Source organism: Chanodichthys erythropterus, chromosome 12 (assembly GCF_024489055.1).
Source record: "Chanodichthys erythropterus isolate Z2021 chromosome 12, ASM2448905v1, whole genome shotgun sequence".
Taxonomy (NCBI): domain Eukaryota; kingdom Metazoa; phylum Chordata; class Actinopteri; order Cypriniformes; family Xenocyprididae; genus Chanodichthys; species Chanodichthys erythropterus.
The window spans coordinates 12,009,786-12,026,270 of NC_090232.1; the positions used below are offsets into that span (position 1 = coordinate 12,009,786).

The following is a 16,485-nucleotide window of genomic DNA, read 5'->3' on the forward strand; positions in this document are numbered from 1 at the left end:
GTGGCGATGAGCACTTATGTAAATCGCCATTAAACAAAAGAAGAAGAAGGAAGTATGTTTCCATGGTGAATCATCGATTCGTCGCTCTGTTGAGAATGCCTTGTATGTGAACCGGGAACATACTCTGGGTTGGATGAACTTAAACCCAGATGTGTTTTTGGAACCAACATACCTCGAGTAAGCAAGGTTTGGGTTAATCAACCGAGAGTTCAGGGCATATGTGATGGTAAGTTAACTTTGCTTTCTGGAATACAACCCTGGACAATGTTCTAATAAAAGCTGATGGTTCATACTGTACTATTTATTTAGTTGTCACCATCAATAATAAAACAAATCACAAATAAAACAAGGTCACAGATGAATCCATGAAGCTATTTACACTCCAAGAAGTTCTGTTTACAGAATAGAGCCAATATTCCTGCATTAAATTGTCTTATCTCTACTAGAGTGGATCTAAGGTGTGCTTTGAGAGGTTGTGAATGTGTGTGTGTGTGTGTGTTCAGGTGTTGGAATTCCCACACTTCATTGCCGTCATATAAAGTCATGTGAGTACTGTAGTAGGGCTCATTCTGTGTCAACATGTCTATAGGAGTGCTTCTCTTTGGCTTGCTTCTGCTGCTCACCTCAGGTACAGTCAACACAAAGTCTCCACTTATGATGAGTGTTAATTAATATTAATCATTTGATGTCTTTGTTGAACATACTACTGTTTGTCATACCTAAGGCTTGAGGTGTGTGAACTAGTAGTTAATGTCACATGCTGTCTGTAAAAATTGCGTAAGAGATTTAAAAAACAAAAAAAAAACAAAAACCCAGGAACAGGTTCAATCTCTTCTGTAAATATGTTAAACAATTAAATTGTTTCAGGAGCGCAAGGATCATCTGGCTCAACCCGAAAGGTATGGAGGACTTTTTTGTTCTCTGTGAATGATTAACTATGTGTTTTTTTTTTATTTCACTTAACTTAAAAATGGTTAAAAGTATTGTAATGCAGTGGTTTAATTTTGTCTGCCACATGTGGATGTGTGTGTTTTGTAGCCAGTGTGCGCTGAGATGGCAGAGATCCTGGCGTGTCCTATGAACCTCGCACCTGTGTGCGGAAGTGACGGAAAAACCTACGGCAACGAGTGCTTGCTGTGTGTGGAAAGACTGTAGGTCACGTACACAGACATACACACAAACCACTAGATTATATATATACTTCTATGAAATTATAGCATTTTTGTGTCCTTTTTTTAGGAGAACCAAATCAGAAATTGTAATCACAAGAGATGGAGACTGTTGACCTTCTGCAAAGCACAGAGGATCATGAAGATTTCTGGTCAAAATAAAGCTGAAAATGGAAATGGAACATACTGTATTTCTTTATTTCTTCATGTTTTCTTCAACCCTGTATGTCACATAAGTCTCTCTGGCCTTAGACATTATGCTCTAGTACCACCAGAGTTCTTTTAGTATCATCGATCATCAGCAACTATTATAGTTTGTTATTGTTTTGAATTAGATTTAATTTTTACATTGTATGTTTTATTTTAATTTTAGTTAAAATGTTAGTAATTTTGTTGTATTTTTTATTTTTACTATTTTTTTAAACTGTACTAAACTGTCCTCCAAAAAAAAACGACCCTATAGGTCGTTTTTTAAGCACCATAGAGTGCCCCAGGGATGACTTAGTTAGCATTTTAGGACTTCCGGTTCCAACGCCATAAAGTCTATGGGTTTTTTGAATGGGTTTTTGCTAAATCGCCTGAAATAAGGTCTGTGGTTAACAAAGCCTCTAAATACTTTCAAGTTTTGATCTATGACATAAAACACACCAGTTATAACCCACTTGTGATTTTTTAAACTTTTATTGTGTCTTCAAATCGGTGGTTGCTAACAAATTGCTAAAAGGGACTACTTCCTTTGGCGGGGACTTAAGACGTCATCATTAAAAACGGGACATTTGGACAACATTTTACATGAAAAAGTGGATAAGTATTCATACACAGCACAGATCATAATCAGTGAGCATGTTTTTAAATAGAGTTGTTTTCTAAATAAAGTTTGAGGACGCTTGGTGATGACGACGTTGATCCGCGACCATGGTGTGCTGTAGTCCGTGTATAGCCTACTGTTAGCCTTTTATATCTGACAACTTTATTTAGGCTTCAAAATCTATAAATGTTGTGTTAACTTGTAAAGATTATCTTGATAGACAAAACGTGTAAGTGTCATAACCCTTTGTTAAACACAGAGCTTATTTTCTGCGATTTTCCAAAAGTCTATGGGAAAAATGAATAGGCTTTCAGTCGAGGGAACCCGTGCGCCGCTAACTTCCGGGTTGGCCTACAAAAACGCGTCATCCCTGGGGCACTCTATTACGACCTATATTTACGTTTTGAAGTCATGCGCCCTCTAGTGGGCGTAAAAATAATGACAGTGTCGTGTTACGTCTGTCGCCATGAAATGACGTATCAAAATGCGTGTTCATATAAATGCAATGTGTGGACTTTTTACACTATTTCTCCTATTTCCATTTACAAAAAAATGTATTAATGACTACACTTGCCCCATCCCTAAACCTAACCTTAGTGATTTATAGTGCATTTACACTTTATGAGCACATGTGTTCCCTGGGATCGAACCCACGATCGCATGATCACATGATTGCATATTGTTATTGCAATGCTCTACCAGCTGAGCTACGCGAAACCCAAAATGATGCATATAAAAGGGAACAATGCATTAAAATGAAAGCAAATGCTCCTATGGATCGTATTTCATGAATTAAAATGAAAGTGTCCTGTTGTCGATAGGGGCGCCACTTTAGTAAACGCTCCTATGAGTCGTATTTTAGGGAAGTGACAAACGACCTATATGGTCGTATTGGTTGGAGAACATGTTGGTACTAAAATATATATATATATTTAATTTTTATATATTAGTTTTAGTTCATTTAGTTTTAATAATTTACTAAATAAAGTAAACAAAAATCAACAGAAATGTTGCCTTGAGTGACTAGCTGAACTAAAAAGTTGTTTATATTTTATTTTATTTCAGTTAACATTTATTTTGTTTTAAGTAACAAAAATATTTTTATGTTTTTATTTTTAGGGGCCGTTTACACAACACATTTTCAACTACAAACAGAAAACTTTTTATGCATTTTGGCTGTTCATTTTCACAACAACAGCATTTTGGGGGCCTGAAAATACAAACTTTTGAAAACGGGTTTCAAAGTGCAAGGTTTTAAAAATGATACTGTTATCATCTCTGTGTAAACTACAAAAATGCAGATCTGTGGCATGCACATGCACATTACGTGTTTTGTCTACAGACATGAGCGTTTGGCACGAGTGCTCTGTAAAGAATGCATATGTGTGTCAAAACAATCTCTGTTCGCACAGATCTGTAAAAAATGATTAAAAACACTGTATTACACTGCCAGGCCTGTAGTTGGCGATGTCACTTTGTAAAGAAACACTACGCGCCTATATACTGAACACATCATTTGCATGTGCCTGATGTCACCGTTTTCACAAATTTGCATTTTTGTAGTTTAGACAATAATGGTATCGTTTGAAATCTGTTTTCAAAAGTTTGTGTTTTCATGCCCCCAAAATGGCCTTGTCCTTTAAATGAACTGCCAAAACGCATAAAAAGTTTTCCGTTTTAAGTTAAAGGTGTCCTAGAATTAAAAATTGAATTTACCTCGGCATAGTTGAATAACAAGAGTTCAGTACATGGAAATGACATACAGTGAGTCTCAAACTCCATTGTTTCCTCCTTCTTATGTAAATCTCATTTGTTTAAAAGACCTCCGAAGAACAGGCGAATCTCAACATAACACCGACTGTTACATAACAGCCGTCGCTATTTTCATTATTAAACACTTGCAGTCTGTATAATTCATAAACACAACTTCATTCTTTATAAATCTCTCCAACAGTGTGTAATGTTAGCTTTAGCCACGGAGTACTATCAAACTCATTCAGAATCAAATGTAAACATCCAAATAAATACTATACTCACATGATCCGAAGCATGCATGCAGCATACATGACGAACATCTTGTAAAGATCCATTTGAGGGTTATATTAGCTGTGGGAACTTTGTAAATGCACTGTATTATAGAGTCGCAAGCTCGATGGGCAGGGAGCACGAGATTTAAAGGGCTAGCAGCACCTGAATCGGTGCATAGTTAATGATTGCCCAAAATAGGCAGTTAAAAAAATTAATTAAAAAAAAATCTATGCGGTATTTTGAGCTGAAAATTCACAGACACATTCAGGGGACACTTTAGACTTATATTACATCTTGTAAAAAAAACGTTCAATGGCACCTTTAAAACTTTGTTGTGTAAACGGCCCCTAAGGAGTACTGCACTAAAATAAATGCTAAAATACACATTATTTTGAAGGTATAGCCAAGTGATTATGTTTTTCTTTACACTTTTATGATTTTATTAAAATTTTTTTTTCCACAAAAATGTTTTGCTCCATTAATATTAAATCATATTTTATAGATTGCCAGCATCTAGTGTTCTTCATCACCTCAGTTCCCTTCCACTCACACTATTAAAACCTAAAGTATACTTCACTTTTCACGTGTACACGAGGGTCATCGTACAGTGTGTATGACGCAAGGTCACACATGCGCATTTAATTTTTTTGTTGTTGCAGTAATTAGTTTAACCGTGCCCTGGGGGCATCGATTTACTAGGTAGTTGAAAAAAACTGTATAAACAGAACAGACCGGAACGCATGCAAGCTACAGCGAAAATGGAGGCCTAAATAGACGAGAGATTGTGCGAAGAGGTTAGAAAGTACCCTCATTTATACAACTCTAGCATGAAAGAACACAAATATCTTTATATGGGTTGTAACTCGTGGTGAGAGATTGTTCAAAACTGTGCATGCGTCGAATGCCAGTGTATACTTACGATGGTCATATTGTATACGGTCAAATGAAGTATACTTTGCAAGGCCGTGCGTTCGACTGTGCACATACACTAGCGTACACAAGACTTTAGGCAGTAGAAAAAACTTTGGCATAGAGACCAATAATGCACTTTGATGTAGAGGAGTTTTATAACCAGAGTGAACTAGTAAACAGTTTTATTTATATTTTCAGATTTGTACAATCCAGTATCTCCTAAGATTTACTCATTATAAACTACTCCTCAAATGTAGCCCCATCTCTGCCCAGAAGTTCAGTGACTCTGCCTGGTTCTAACAGAGACCAGCACAAGACAAGAAACAGCATTGTAAATGTTTATACAAGCATTAAAAAAATAACAATATGAGCTTATTTTACATTTTCATGATTCTGAGAAAAACATTCTAATGATTAGAGTAGGCATTATTAATGAGTAGTAGTTTTCTTTTCTTTTGACTGCATTGTGGGCCATTGGAAGATAGATGAACATTATGATGTGTCATGATTTATTAGATGATATTAAAATTCCAGGCTCCTTTGCTTTACCAGTCTGTACCAGTTTGGGGTCAGTACAATTTTTTGAAAGAAATGTATGCATTAAAATTATATAATGTACAGTAAAAACATTTATAATGTTACAAAAGATTTCTATTTCAAATAAATGCTGTTCTTTTGAACCATCTATGCATCAAATACCATCTTTGATTAATTTAAAGCCACACAAAGATGAAATGCCACATAAAAAACACACCATGTTGCTTTGGTTCCATGTACGGGAAATACCACATTAATAATTATACTCAGCAAGGACGCATTAAATTAATCAGTGACAGTGAAATTAATAAGTGACAGTAGACATGTATATTAAAAGATTTCTATTTCAAATAAATGCTTTTCTTTTGATCTTTCTATTCATCCTGTAAAAGTATCCTTTCCTAAGTATCCTAAATGTTTACTAAAGGATCATGTGACACTGAAGACTGGAATAATGGCAGCTTTATCATCACAGCAATAAACTAAAATGTTCAAATATATTAAAATAAAAAACTGTTATTTAAAATTATACAAATATTTCAGTTTTTACTGTATTGTTTTAACCAAATAAACGCATCCTTGATAAGCATAAGAGACTTCTTTCATCTTACCGACCCCAAGCAAACTCTAAGGACCACTGTTTTCAGTTCCTTTTCATAGTTGCGAAGAGGAAAACAGCCTGAAATTGTTCATGGTTTGTTTATTTATTGAGCTACAGCTATTTTCCCCCCAAATAATATCAGTGTGAAATATTTGCCTAAGGCATACACAACCCCCACCAATCAAAATGATATTCTACTGGGAAAATAACACTTTACAAGAGTGTCCGTATGCATTATTTATATGATATTGTCAAACAATACCAAGGTATTGAATACATTTTGATCATTGATACAGCACTGCTCAGCGCTTGGGTACCTAGCATAGTAACATGGACACTAATGTAAAGTTAGACTTGAAAGATCAAACTACCAATGCATATTTACTACATGAAAAGCCATGGGATTTTGTAAGGAGTGTGCAGGGTTGTGTTAATCATTGCAATACTCACAGTATTCAGTTGTTCCCTGAGGTGTGCTCTTCACCTGCTGCTTTGCATGGAATATTTACAAAACTTAAGTTGAGCTTCGTTCAAGTGTGGGACAGACAATTTACATGCATATGAGGCACACAGGTGAGTCCTTCAGGAATGTTAAAAACTATAATTCATCTTTCACCTAGAAGAATACGTTTTTCAAAGATTTTCTTTTAAAAAAAGGCAAGGTTTTCTTTGTTGTTCACTAGGTTTGAACTGATTCAGAGACGGCTGTGCAGTCTAAAGATCCCTGAAGAGTTGCAGTGAGATACATGTTTCTTCTGAGCTCTATGAAGTTTTCATGGTTTGCCGATGTCCACTGTGATTTTGGTGTAGAGTTTGTTTTTCTCTATATTTATCACTTTGTATTTGAGTGAGTTGATGCCATCCGTGTTCATTGTCTGTCGTGTGTGAGTAATTCTATTAAATCTATAATACAGAAATTACAGCTTTAGAACGTCATTCAATCTGTTTTGTATTTATGCATGTTTACACTCTTAAAAATAAATGTTCCCTACAGCAATGCCATAGAAGAACTATTTTGGGTTCCCAAAGAACCTTTTAGTCTTAAAGGAACAAATGTTTTATTAGTATGAAGAACGTTTTAATAAATCAAAAGAATCTTTTTCCACTATAAAGAACCTTTTTGTGCATTGGAAAGGTTCCATAAATGTTAAAGGTTCTTTATGGAACCATCAATGCCAATTTAAAGAACCTTTATTTTTAAGAGTGTATGTAGTTTATGTGTGAAAGAAAGATTACCTCTGTGGGTTTGGCTCATTTTTCTTGTCTCTCGAATGACGAATCATTCTGCAATTACCGATGTCTCCACTCGGCCTTGATATTTTCATGCCTTGAAACAACAGCCTTCAAATAGAATAGCCCTCATTAAAATATCTAGTCATGAAACTCTAGATGGCACAGACTGATAGATCGTTTACATGTAATCTGCAAGCAATCACATCATTACCACATGACACAAGCTGATTGGCTTCTGCTGATCCTGCAGCAAATGGGACTGCTTGTTCAACATTTAAATAGTCTGGTTTAGTGTTTTTTGTAAGCTAGTCCTGCAGCACAATATCAGAGTTCCTCTGAAACCCTCCACCTCCCCAGCTCCACCTGCCTAAATCTGCTACAGGATTTATGTGCATCTATTCATGCAGCAGCAGCATATCTTACATGCTCACAGCAGCATGTTTGTGTATCTATTAGCAGTAGCAAGTCCATATTTGCTCTGCAACAGCAGCAGCTTACCAGATCTAGTCCAAATAACAATGCCATATTCAATAACAAGCTAAATCTATTTTGAGAGTTGTGTCAGCAAATTATAGGTTGTAAAAAACAAGAGCATTGCATGTTTGTCTAAATGATATCATATATGATAGGACAGAATTTGTAATTAATAATAAGTTAGATATTTTCCTCACCTGTTAAATATGTCATCGTCTTCTCCTCCCCAGCCCCAGTAGTTATTAGGAAAGCCATTAATCTTTTGAAACTGCTGTTTACTCATTGCTGATACACCCCCAAAATACTGATTATATGGCAACCTGCATTCAAACAAAAACAGTTAAATTAAAAATTGGTCATATTGACAGTGAAAATATAACAATAACCACATCTTGATACCAAATGAGATCTTCCTATTTATGAGTTTGGATGTCATAATTAAAGGGTTAGTTCACACAAAAATGTAAATTCTGTCATTAATGAACGGAGGTCGTTCCAAACCCGTAAGACCTCCGTTCATCTTCGGAACACAGTTTAAGATATTTTAGGTTTAGAGAGCTTTCTGTCCCTCCATTGAAAGTGTTTGTACAGTATACTGTCCATGTCCAGAAAGGTAATAAAAACATCATCAAAGTAGTCCATGTGACAATACTGGGTTAATTAGAAGTTTTTGAAGCATCGAAAATACATTTTGGTCCAAAAATAAGAAAAACTACGACTTTATTCAGCATTGTATTCTCTTCCGGAATCCTTTCCATTGAATTGATTCCATTGAATTGATTCCATTGAATCCTTTCATCTGTCAGCATTGGTAATGCACTTTTACGTCGTTGTTTTTGGCGATAAGGACATCCGCGACATGCACACTTATGCACCATTTTAAAAAATATAGCAATACCAAAATACAAACAATGTAGAATAGCTTGAATACAGCGTGCATCTCCCTCAGACTGTAAACGAAGCTCGTGCGCACCGGATAGCACATTATCAGCATCACTGCGGAGTCGTGAACCCGGATTGACAACAGACCCGGAAGAGAATACAATGCTGAGTAAAGTCGTAGTTTTTGTTAAAATGTATTTTCGATGCTTCAAAAACGTCTAACTAACCCACTGATGTCACATGGACTACTTTGATGATGTTTTTATTACCTTTCTGGACATGGACAGTTTACCGTACAAACACTTTCAATGGAGGGACAGAAAGCACTCAGACTAAATCTAAAATATCTTAAACTGTGTTCCGAAGATGAATGGAGGTCTTACGGGTTTGGAACGACATGAGGGTGAGTCATTAATGATAGAATTTTCATTTTTGGGTGAACTAACCCTTTAAGGCCCATTCACACCAAGGATGATAACTATAACGATAATGATAAAGATATAGTTTTAAAGTGTACAATTATGCCTTTTTATATTGTTTTGGGAGTCTCCTACAATAACACTTTCGTTTTCTCATAATATACATTTAATTTCACCTCAGTTCTCAATTATTCATAAACGATTTGTTAGAAGCAGTTCAAAGAATCAGTCTCTCTAAACCCCTCCTTTGCATGAGCCTACACCGCTCTGATTGGTCAGATGGCCCAATCCTTGTTGATTGGTCTACTGCGTGCACTGCGCGGCCATTGCCATAACTGAATGACAGCTATCAATAGAGTACCTCAGGGATGACGCATTTTTGTAGGCAAAACCCGGAAGCGATTTAGCATTTTAGGACTTCCGGTTCCAACGCCGTAAAGTTAATGGGTTTTTGCTAAATCGCCTGAAATAAGGTCTGTGGTTAACAAAGCCTCTACATATTTTCACGTTTTGATCTATGACATAAAACACACCAGTTATAACCCACTTGTGATTTTTTTTAAACCTTTACTGTGTCTTAAAAATGGTGGTTGCTAACAAGTTGCTAAAAGGGACTACTTCCTTTGGCGGGGACTTTAGACGTCATCATGACAAACAGGACATTTGGACAGCATTTCTCATCAAAAAGTGGATAAGTATTCATACACAGCGCAGATCATAATCAACGAGCATGTTTTTGATCTGCGCTCATGGTGTGCTCTAGTCCGTTTATAGCCTACTGTTAGCTTTTTATATCTGACGACTTTATTTAGGCTTCAAAATGTAGTGTTAACTTGTAAAGATTATCTTGATAGACAAAACGTGTAAGTGTCATAACCCTTTGTTAAACTCAGAGCTTATTTTCTGCAATTTTCAAAAAAATTAATGCATAGGCTTTCAATCGAGGGAACCCGTGCTCCGCTAACTTCCGGGTTGGCCTACAAAAACACGTCATCCCTGAGGTACTCTATTCACAAGACGTTGTATACAATGTATAGACAGAAAAGATGGCATCGATTTTACCGTATCAATTCGAGCCTGAGTCCGACGATGAAACATCTGAAGTAGTCGATCAACCAGAAACTAATTCGCAATCACGACTGGAGTACAATGTTTCTATACGGTAAGTGTCCGAAACCATAGTGGACGTTACCGTGGCACTCATTCAATCCCACAATGCGCCGCAATAACGAGTGTACAACTCAGCGGCTAGATAATACCTATAATGCACTGTGAGAGTCGCGCCGCGCCAAATGAATTCCCGCGTCTGACCAGAAGATTGCGTCCGCAGCTGAATTTTCCATCCACCCACTTCCCAATGTGGCTACAGCATCAGGTATACTTGATTATTAAATTGTTTAATTAAGGTTTATACATGCTATTTTTCATGACGTAGCTCAAGATTTTTTTTTTTTCTATTACAACTGGTGCTGCCAGTTTGCCAAGATTCAAATGATTTTTAAACAGCAAGCACAAACCTTGCAAAAAAGCCTTCTGGCACACTCGGTGTCCGATTTCACTCGCTTTCATTCACTTCTTAACGTAAGAAATAGTTAATGATTAGTCAACTACTGTATGACAATTGGTCAATGAACCTAATTGTCATACAATAGTTGTCAAACTAAGCTTGCACACAAAGGCCTAACTGACAACACCTGATACTTCAGGTACTTCTCCAAAGCAAAAGCCTGCCACTCTGCAATCTGACCCCTTTTATTAAACTCAAAATCTACACAAACGGGAGATTTTGTTTGTGCTTGATACAATTGGTTTCAGCAAAGAAACTTGAGGCTGTATATTGTGTAGCTAACCTGCTGATCTTTATACTTCAAACTAACATGAGGACAACATTTCATTGAAAGACTAAAAATAGCTGCCAGGGAGTATTACATTTGCCATGTAAATCAACTTGCTTTCCAAAGAAACTCTAGAGAAATTCCTCTAGAGGAATTTCAAAAATAATGCAACTTTGCGAACAGCTCTTTCACGCATCACACCTGAGCCTCTCCCAACTCAAACATCGCAAACACAACTCGTACCGGGGCTTGAGAAGGCATGTCTCAATAGGTAGAAGTACATTATTTTAAAAGACAATATACAATACGTTTCAACACTTAAGGAATAATTTTATCTGTGTTGCTATGTGTCATGAGTAAGCAATTAAGTAAGCAACACTGTCTACAGCAAACGTGAACATCTCGCTTAATAATAAATCCATCCATAAATCCATATCTGCACCGAGAGCATGACGTGCCACAACTATTTGAGGCTGTTCACACTGGACACGTCAATTGGAGCTATAAACTGGAACATTTGTCTTTCTGAATGAGTGCATGATGATGAAGCAATCATTGTAGCGTGTTGCAATGCAATGTCCTGTTTTCTTTGACGTGTTCATAACCTGTTTAATCTTTATATTACATTAGGTTACCTTTAAGTCGTGGGCATTTATAGTACCGTGCAGGGACCAGTCCGTCTTTTTTTTTCTTCCAAATTAAGCCAGTTGAATGTGAATTATTCCGGCCCACCCACACTTTTACAGGCTCACGCATCATTAACTTTCTGCATCCGCCACTGCTTACATGTAAGATTGTCTTGGGCTGACGGTTTACTTTACACCAGGTCAGAGCAGGTTTCATTGTCATGCTCTGCATATTGAGTTTACACAGCTGCGTAGTGATCTAATTCTTTATTCAAATGATCCAGGAACAACGTTCATGAAGATACTTTAAATATAAGTCATCTTTATTCTAAAATAACAGAATATTTAATGTATGTAAACGCTGAATTTGTGACCTGTGCTTGACTTTAAGGTCATTTGTTTTTAGGTAAATGTAGTTTTCTTAGGCTTCAATCAAGGCACCACTAGAACTTTCAGATATTGGTGTCACTTAACAAATGTTACATGTCCTACTAAGTTTAAGGGTGAGGCTTCATCTTACCTAAAACCAAATTTGTCCATGGACACAGAGAGGTGGCGCGGCTGGCTGGAGCATTTGTAAGTGTTGCGGTCATCCATAGGGATGATGTCTACATCACTGAAGATGAAACAGTCGTAATCGTACTCCTTTAGTGCCTCTTCGTAACCCACATTGAGGAGTTTCGCCCTGTTGAATGTGTCCACTCCATCCTAGACATGCAGCATAAAGCATGCTTACATTAAAACTCATGACTTGCACAAGAGGAAACACAAATTTATTTTGGGCAGGAATGTAAAGTTCATATGTAAACATAGGTTTTATGCAAAAAAGATGGCTTTGACATTGATAAGAGCTTATTACTACAGCTAAATCAGTCATAAACACATACTGGCATACACACACACACACACACACACAAAAAAAAAACAAGAACAAAATCAAATTTCAAATGAATGCTGTTCTTTTGAACTTTCTATTCATCAAAGAATCCTAAATGCATGTATGAATATATATCATGGTTACTAAACCCAAACTTTTGAACAGTAGTTTTTTTATTTCAGAGCCCAGATTTACCATCTATAACATAGCAGTACACTGTAAAAAAATCAAAAATTTTTGAGTTTTCTCAACTTGTTTTTGTAGGAGGTTTTGAGTTTTCTCAAATGTTTGTTGTATAAACTGAATACAAGAAGTTGAGAAAACTCAAAAATCTGCTGAAGTTTGTTGCCTTAAACTTTTAAGTTTTCTCAACTTTTTTTTTTTAACAGTGTAGTCTGAGAAGTTAAGTATCTACACCCAAACAAACAGAAATAAACAGTTCAATGTTCAATTTATGTTGGTGTTCAGAGGTTGTGCTTTTCCTTATCCTTTCGTTGTCATTGCACAGCAAAATTTCAAAGCAGTCAAATGTTAAACCAAACATGTGGTCTATGCAAAGCCAAGCCACCGCATTTCCATACTTCAAGGTGAAGGTCTCCTGAAGAAAAGTCAAACCTGCAAAAGTCTATCTATCTATCTATGAGTAGATCTATCGGGATGTTTGTGTGGTGAGATTAGGTGTTGATTTCAGCTCATTGGAATGTGTATGTATTGATTTGTGTGCAAATGGAGTGTATCTAAGAACCACATATCTCTTTTCCACCCTGCTGCTGTCATCTGAGTAAGACGGAGTACAAGTAAATAAATAGTTTGGGAGTGCTGTACCTGTTCTATGACATAAATCCCATAATCAAGCTGCTGTCTCTGTAGGATGGGATGAAGGTAGTGGAGCCAATACTTCAGGTGTTCATCTCTGTTTCTGAATGGGATGATTAATGCCACCTTTTGCAGTGCCACACAATCGCTGGGTTTATACCTGCCGCCCGTCATTAGCTGTGGATTTTCTTTATGTACCATATCCAAATTCACCGGCTCAGAAAATTCAACTCGCAATGGACCCACTGAAATGGGAATGGAAAGAGGGAGAGAGCATGATAGTGTGGAAAGTGGGGCTCATAGGTTTTGCGCACACGAAAGAGGAAACAACAGTTTATGAAACAACAGTTTATTTCCTGTCTCAAACAGGCCAGCTTCCTTTCTCTGTCTTATTTCTCTTAGTCACTCTCAATATTTTTTCCAGCTTTCTCTTTTACTCAAAATGATAAAACGGTAAAGCTTTGTAATAATAGCCTAAATACAGCACCTAATACAGGAAAATAAATCTTAAAGGGTTAGTTCACCCAAAAATGAAAATTCTGTCATTAATTACTCAGACCTTCGTTCATCTTCAGAACACAAATTAAGATATTTTTGAAAATGCTTTTTGTGCCCAAAAAACAAAATAATCACTTTATTTAACAATATCTAGTGATGGGTGATTTCAAAACACTGCTTCGAAGCTTTACGAATCTTGTGTTTCGAATCAGTGGTTCGGATTGCAAATCAAACTATTGAAATTTCAAAACACTTATGATGTGACAAAGCCTCGTTTACTGAAATCACATGATTTTGGCGCTTCGAACTACTGATTCAAAACAAAAGATTTGTAAAGCTTCGACGCAGGGTTTTGAAATCTGCCATCAATAGATATTGTTGAAAAGTCATTATTTTGTTTTTTTGCTGCACAAAAAGTATTCTCGTCGCTTCATAACATTAAAGTTGAACCACTGTACTCGCATGAACTGTTTTAAATTTGTCTTTAGTAGCTTTCTGAGCATCTGAAAGTGTTAATTATCTTTCTGGCAATGGAGGCTTCATTGAGCTATTGAGTCATTTCATCAAAAATATCTTAATTTGTGTTCCGAAGATGAACGAAGGTCTTACGGGTCTTAACATGAGGGTGAGTAAATGACAGAATTTTCATTTTTGGGTGAACAAACCCTTTAAAGACAAATATAAATATATATATATATATATATATATATATATATATAAAAGACCTTTTGTAATATTTAGTTCATGTCTGTTATCTTCAGAGTCCTATGCATGCTAAGTGTACACCTAAAAGTCTTTTAGCAGGCATTCACATTTACATCTGTACAATATTTATTTTTGGGAAAAAGCCACCAAAATACTGATGACTCATCCTGCACTACACAGATTTTCATCCAATCAGATTCTTTCTAGAATAAGAATATTCCTCCAGCTATAACCACCTGGAACTGACTAACAAGTAGAAATTTTGTATGGACTATTTAAATAAAAAACTTTTAAATACATTTTTTTTTAAGTATTAAAAATAATATATATATATATATTATATATCTTTTTTATATTAATTAAGTCAACAATTGGAAGAAAGAAAACATCGATCAAAGCTTGCTAAGCTTGCTATACCGGAGATTTGCTGCGAGACCGGGCATACAACTAAATACTTTGACTCAAAAATCCAGTTACACATGTTTGTTTTTATGTTGGTTTAAACACCTAATTCAAACATCCTGAACATGACTTAAATTCTAGCCTAATTCAAAATAATCCTATTCTGAAAATATTAATAGAGGTATAATATGCAAAACAAAACTAGTCAGTCTCTCGCTGTTGAAGTTAACAGCATTTAAAAAACAACAACAACAACAACAAAAAACTGAGCAACAGATGAACAAATATTTGAGATTTAAGTTTACGAAAACCTACCCAAAAGTGGTGACGTCTCAGGACACGATTCTAGTACTGCGGGTTCCTCCACGTCATCTTTAATGACACTTGCATTATAGATCAGTTTATTTAGGTCTGTTCCATTGTCAAAGATGACAAGCGCGGCTCTTGTGTGCGTTTCTGAAGAGTCTGGCGGCATTTGCCGGTAATAAAATTTTGTTGAAGTTGGCTCTGTTAAATAAAAAAACAGTGCAACGATGAGATGAACCCCGCAGAGACACACGAGCACGGCGCATGATTTAGCGAAGAACCCCAGATTCAGCAGCACCGACTCCTGCATTCTCACAAAGTAATGGGAGACCGCTTCATTCACGAAGAATAAAACTCAGTAAGCTGTCGTTCATCGGATGGTCAGCATAATCCTTTTCATGAAACTTTTTATGATATTGATCGCGTCTGGCCACTGTTAATCGTTGTTTCTCAGGCATTGGTGAAGAACTGTTTTGAAAAGCGTAGATTCACTGGAATGACAGCAGTGGGCGTTTCTAGTGAACTCACTAGTAGAAAAGGCAATGAGCTTGTTTCAGAATAAAGAAGTTCCAGGAACATGTTGTACTTGCTGAAATCAGGTTCTGCCCTATACATACATAGGCTACATACATGCATATGTATGTATGTATGTATGTATGTATGTATAGGGCAGAACCTGATTTCATTAATACAATTAAAATATGACAAGATCTCAGAGTTAAACTATCAGAAAAATAATAATCTTAATTATGTCAGATAACACTTAAGCAAAACATGGTCAGGTCAAAGTGTCTGAAGAATTTTACCAGTAGTCCACTGTATGAAGTATTTTTGGGTATAATATGTCACAGTTTACTTTATTTTGCTATCCTCGCTTACATAAATGAACCTAGTGTCCTGCACCCACTAGTAAAATATATCAAAAATATAAAAATGTCTGAATAGGTTTTTTGGTTTGACTGTATATGTGTGTATGTATATATATATATATATATATATATATATATATATATATATATATATACACACACACATATCCTGTTTAACTCCTGGATGATGAGCTCCTTATATGCCCTGATCTTTAATGGGGAATGTTGCTCAACTCGTCTCAACAGAATCCCCCACAGGCGCTCAAGAGTGTTAAGACTGTGGCAAAGGTTTCTATGGGACAGGAAAAGAATGTTTTAGAAAAATTTTGTGAACTACCAAGACCCCTTCAAAAATCATCTAAATTTTATCAACTCATCTTAAGGATTGATGATAAGAACTGTGAAAGCTTGAGATTGATCTGGCAAGGAGACATTAATAGTGACATAAGGACACTTGGAACAGAATTCTATCCTACAGTGGAAGGTAC

The 16,485-nt window shown here is 36.1% G+C and overlaps 2 protein-coding genes across 2 annotated transcripts; one reads left to right on the forward strand and one right to left on the reverse strand.

The window, feature by feature from the left end:
* The first annotated feature begins 501 nt into the window (after positions 1 to 501).
* Positions 502 to 1,351, forward strand: spink4 (serine peptidase inhibitor, Kazal type 4). The gene is made up of 4 exons (XM_067404581.1): positions 502 to 628; positions 868 to 899; positions 1,039 to 1,151; positions 1,240 to 1,351. The coding sequence occupies exons 1-4, from the start codon at positions 580 to 582 to the stop codon at positions 1,283 to 1,285; spliced, it is 240 nt and encodes a 79-aa protein (XP_067260682.1). The 5' UTR covers positions 502 to 579; the 3' UTR covers positions 1,286 to 1,351.
* Positions 1,352 to 3,272: 1,921 nt separating this feature from the next.
* On the reverse strand, positions 3,273 to 15,614 carry b4galt1 (UDP-Gal:betaGlcNAc beta 1,4- galactosyltransferase, polypeptide 1). Its single transcript, XM_067404546.1, has 6 exons — positions 15,138 to 15,614; positions 13,227 to 13,462; positions 12,045 to 12,232; positions 7,960 to 8,082; positions 7,292 to 7,396; positions 3,273 to 6,958 (listed from the first exon to the last, which is right to left on the reverse strand). The coding sequence occupies exons 1-6, from the start codon at positions 15,436 to 15,438 to the stop codon at positions 6,829 to 6,831; spliced, it is 1,083 nt and encodes a 360-aa protein (XP_067260647.1). The 5' UTR covers positions 15,439 to 15,614; the 3' UTR covers positions 3,273 to 6,828.
* Positions 15,615 to 16,485: the final 871 nt, after the last annotated feature.

What these genes read in the sequence shown, in the direction of transcription:
- b4galt1 (XM_067404546.1), bottom strand. Translation starts at nt 15,438, where the DNA reads ATGCAGGAGTCGGTGCTGCTGAATCTGGGGTTCTTCGCTAAATCATGC. An exon ending in GGATTTATGTCATAGAACAG is followed by an intron (nt 12,233 to 13,226) that starts GTACAGCACTCC and finishes CTGCATGTCTAG; the next exon opens with GATGGAGTGGACACATTCAA. An exon ending in AATGAGCCAAACCCACAGAG is followed by an intron (nt 6,959 to 7,291) that starts GTAATCTTTCTT and finishes TCTGTATTATAG; the next exon opens with ATTTAATAGAATTACTCACA.
- spink4 (XM_067404581.1), top strand. Translation starts at nt 580, where the DNA reads ATGTCTATAGGAGTGCTTCTCTTTGGCTTGCTTCTGCTGCTCACCTCA. An exon ending in CATCTGGCTCAACCCGAAAG is followed by an intron (nt 900 to 1,038) that starts GTATGGAGGACT and finishes TGTGTTTTGTAG; the next exon opens with CCAGTGTGCGCTGAGATGGC. An exon ending in TTGCTGTGTGTGGAAAGACT is followed by an intron (nt 1,152 to 1,239) that starts GTAGGTCACGTA and finishes TCCTTTTTTTAG; the next exon opens with GAGAACCAAATCAGAAATTG.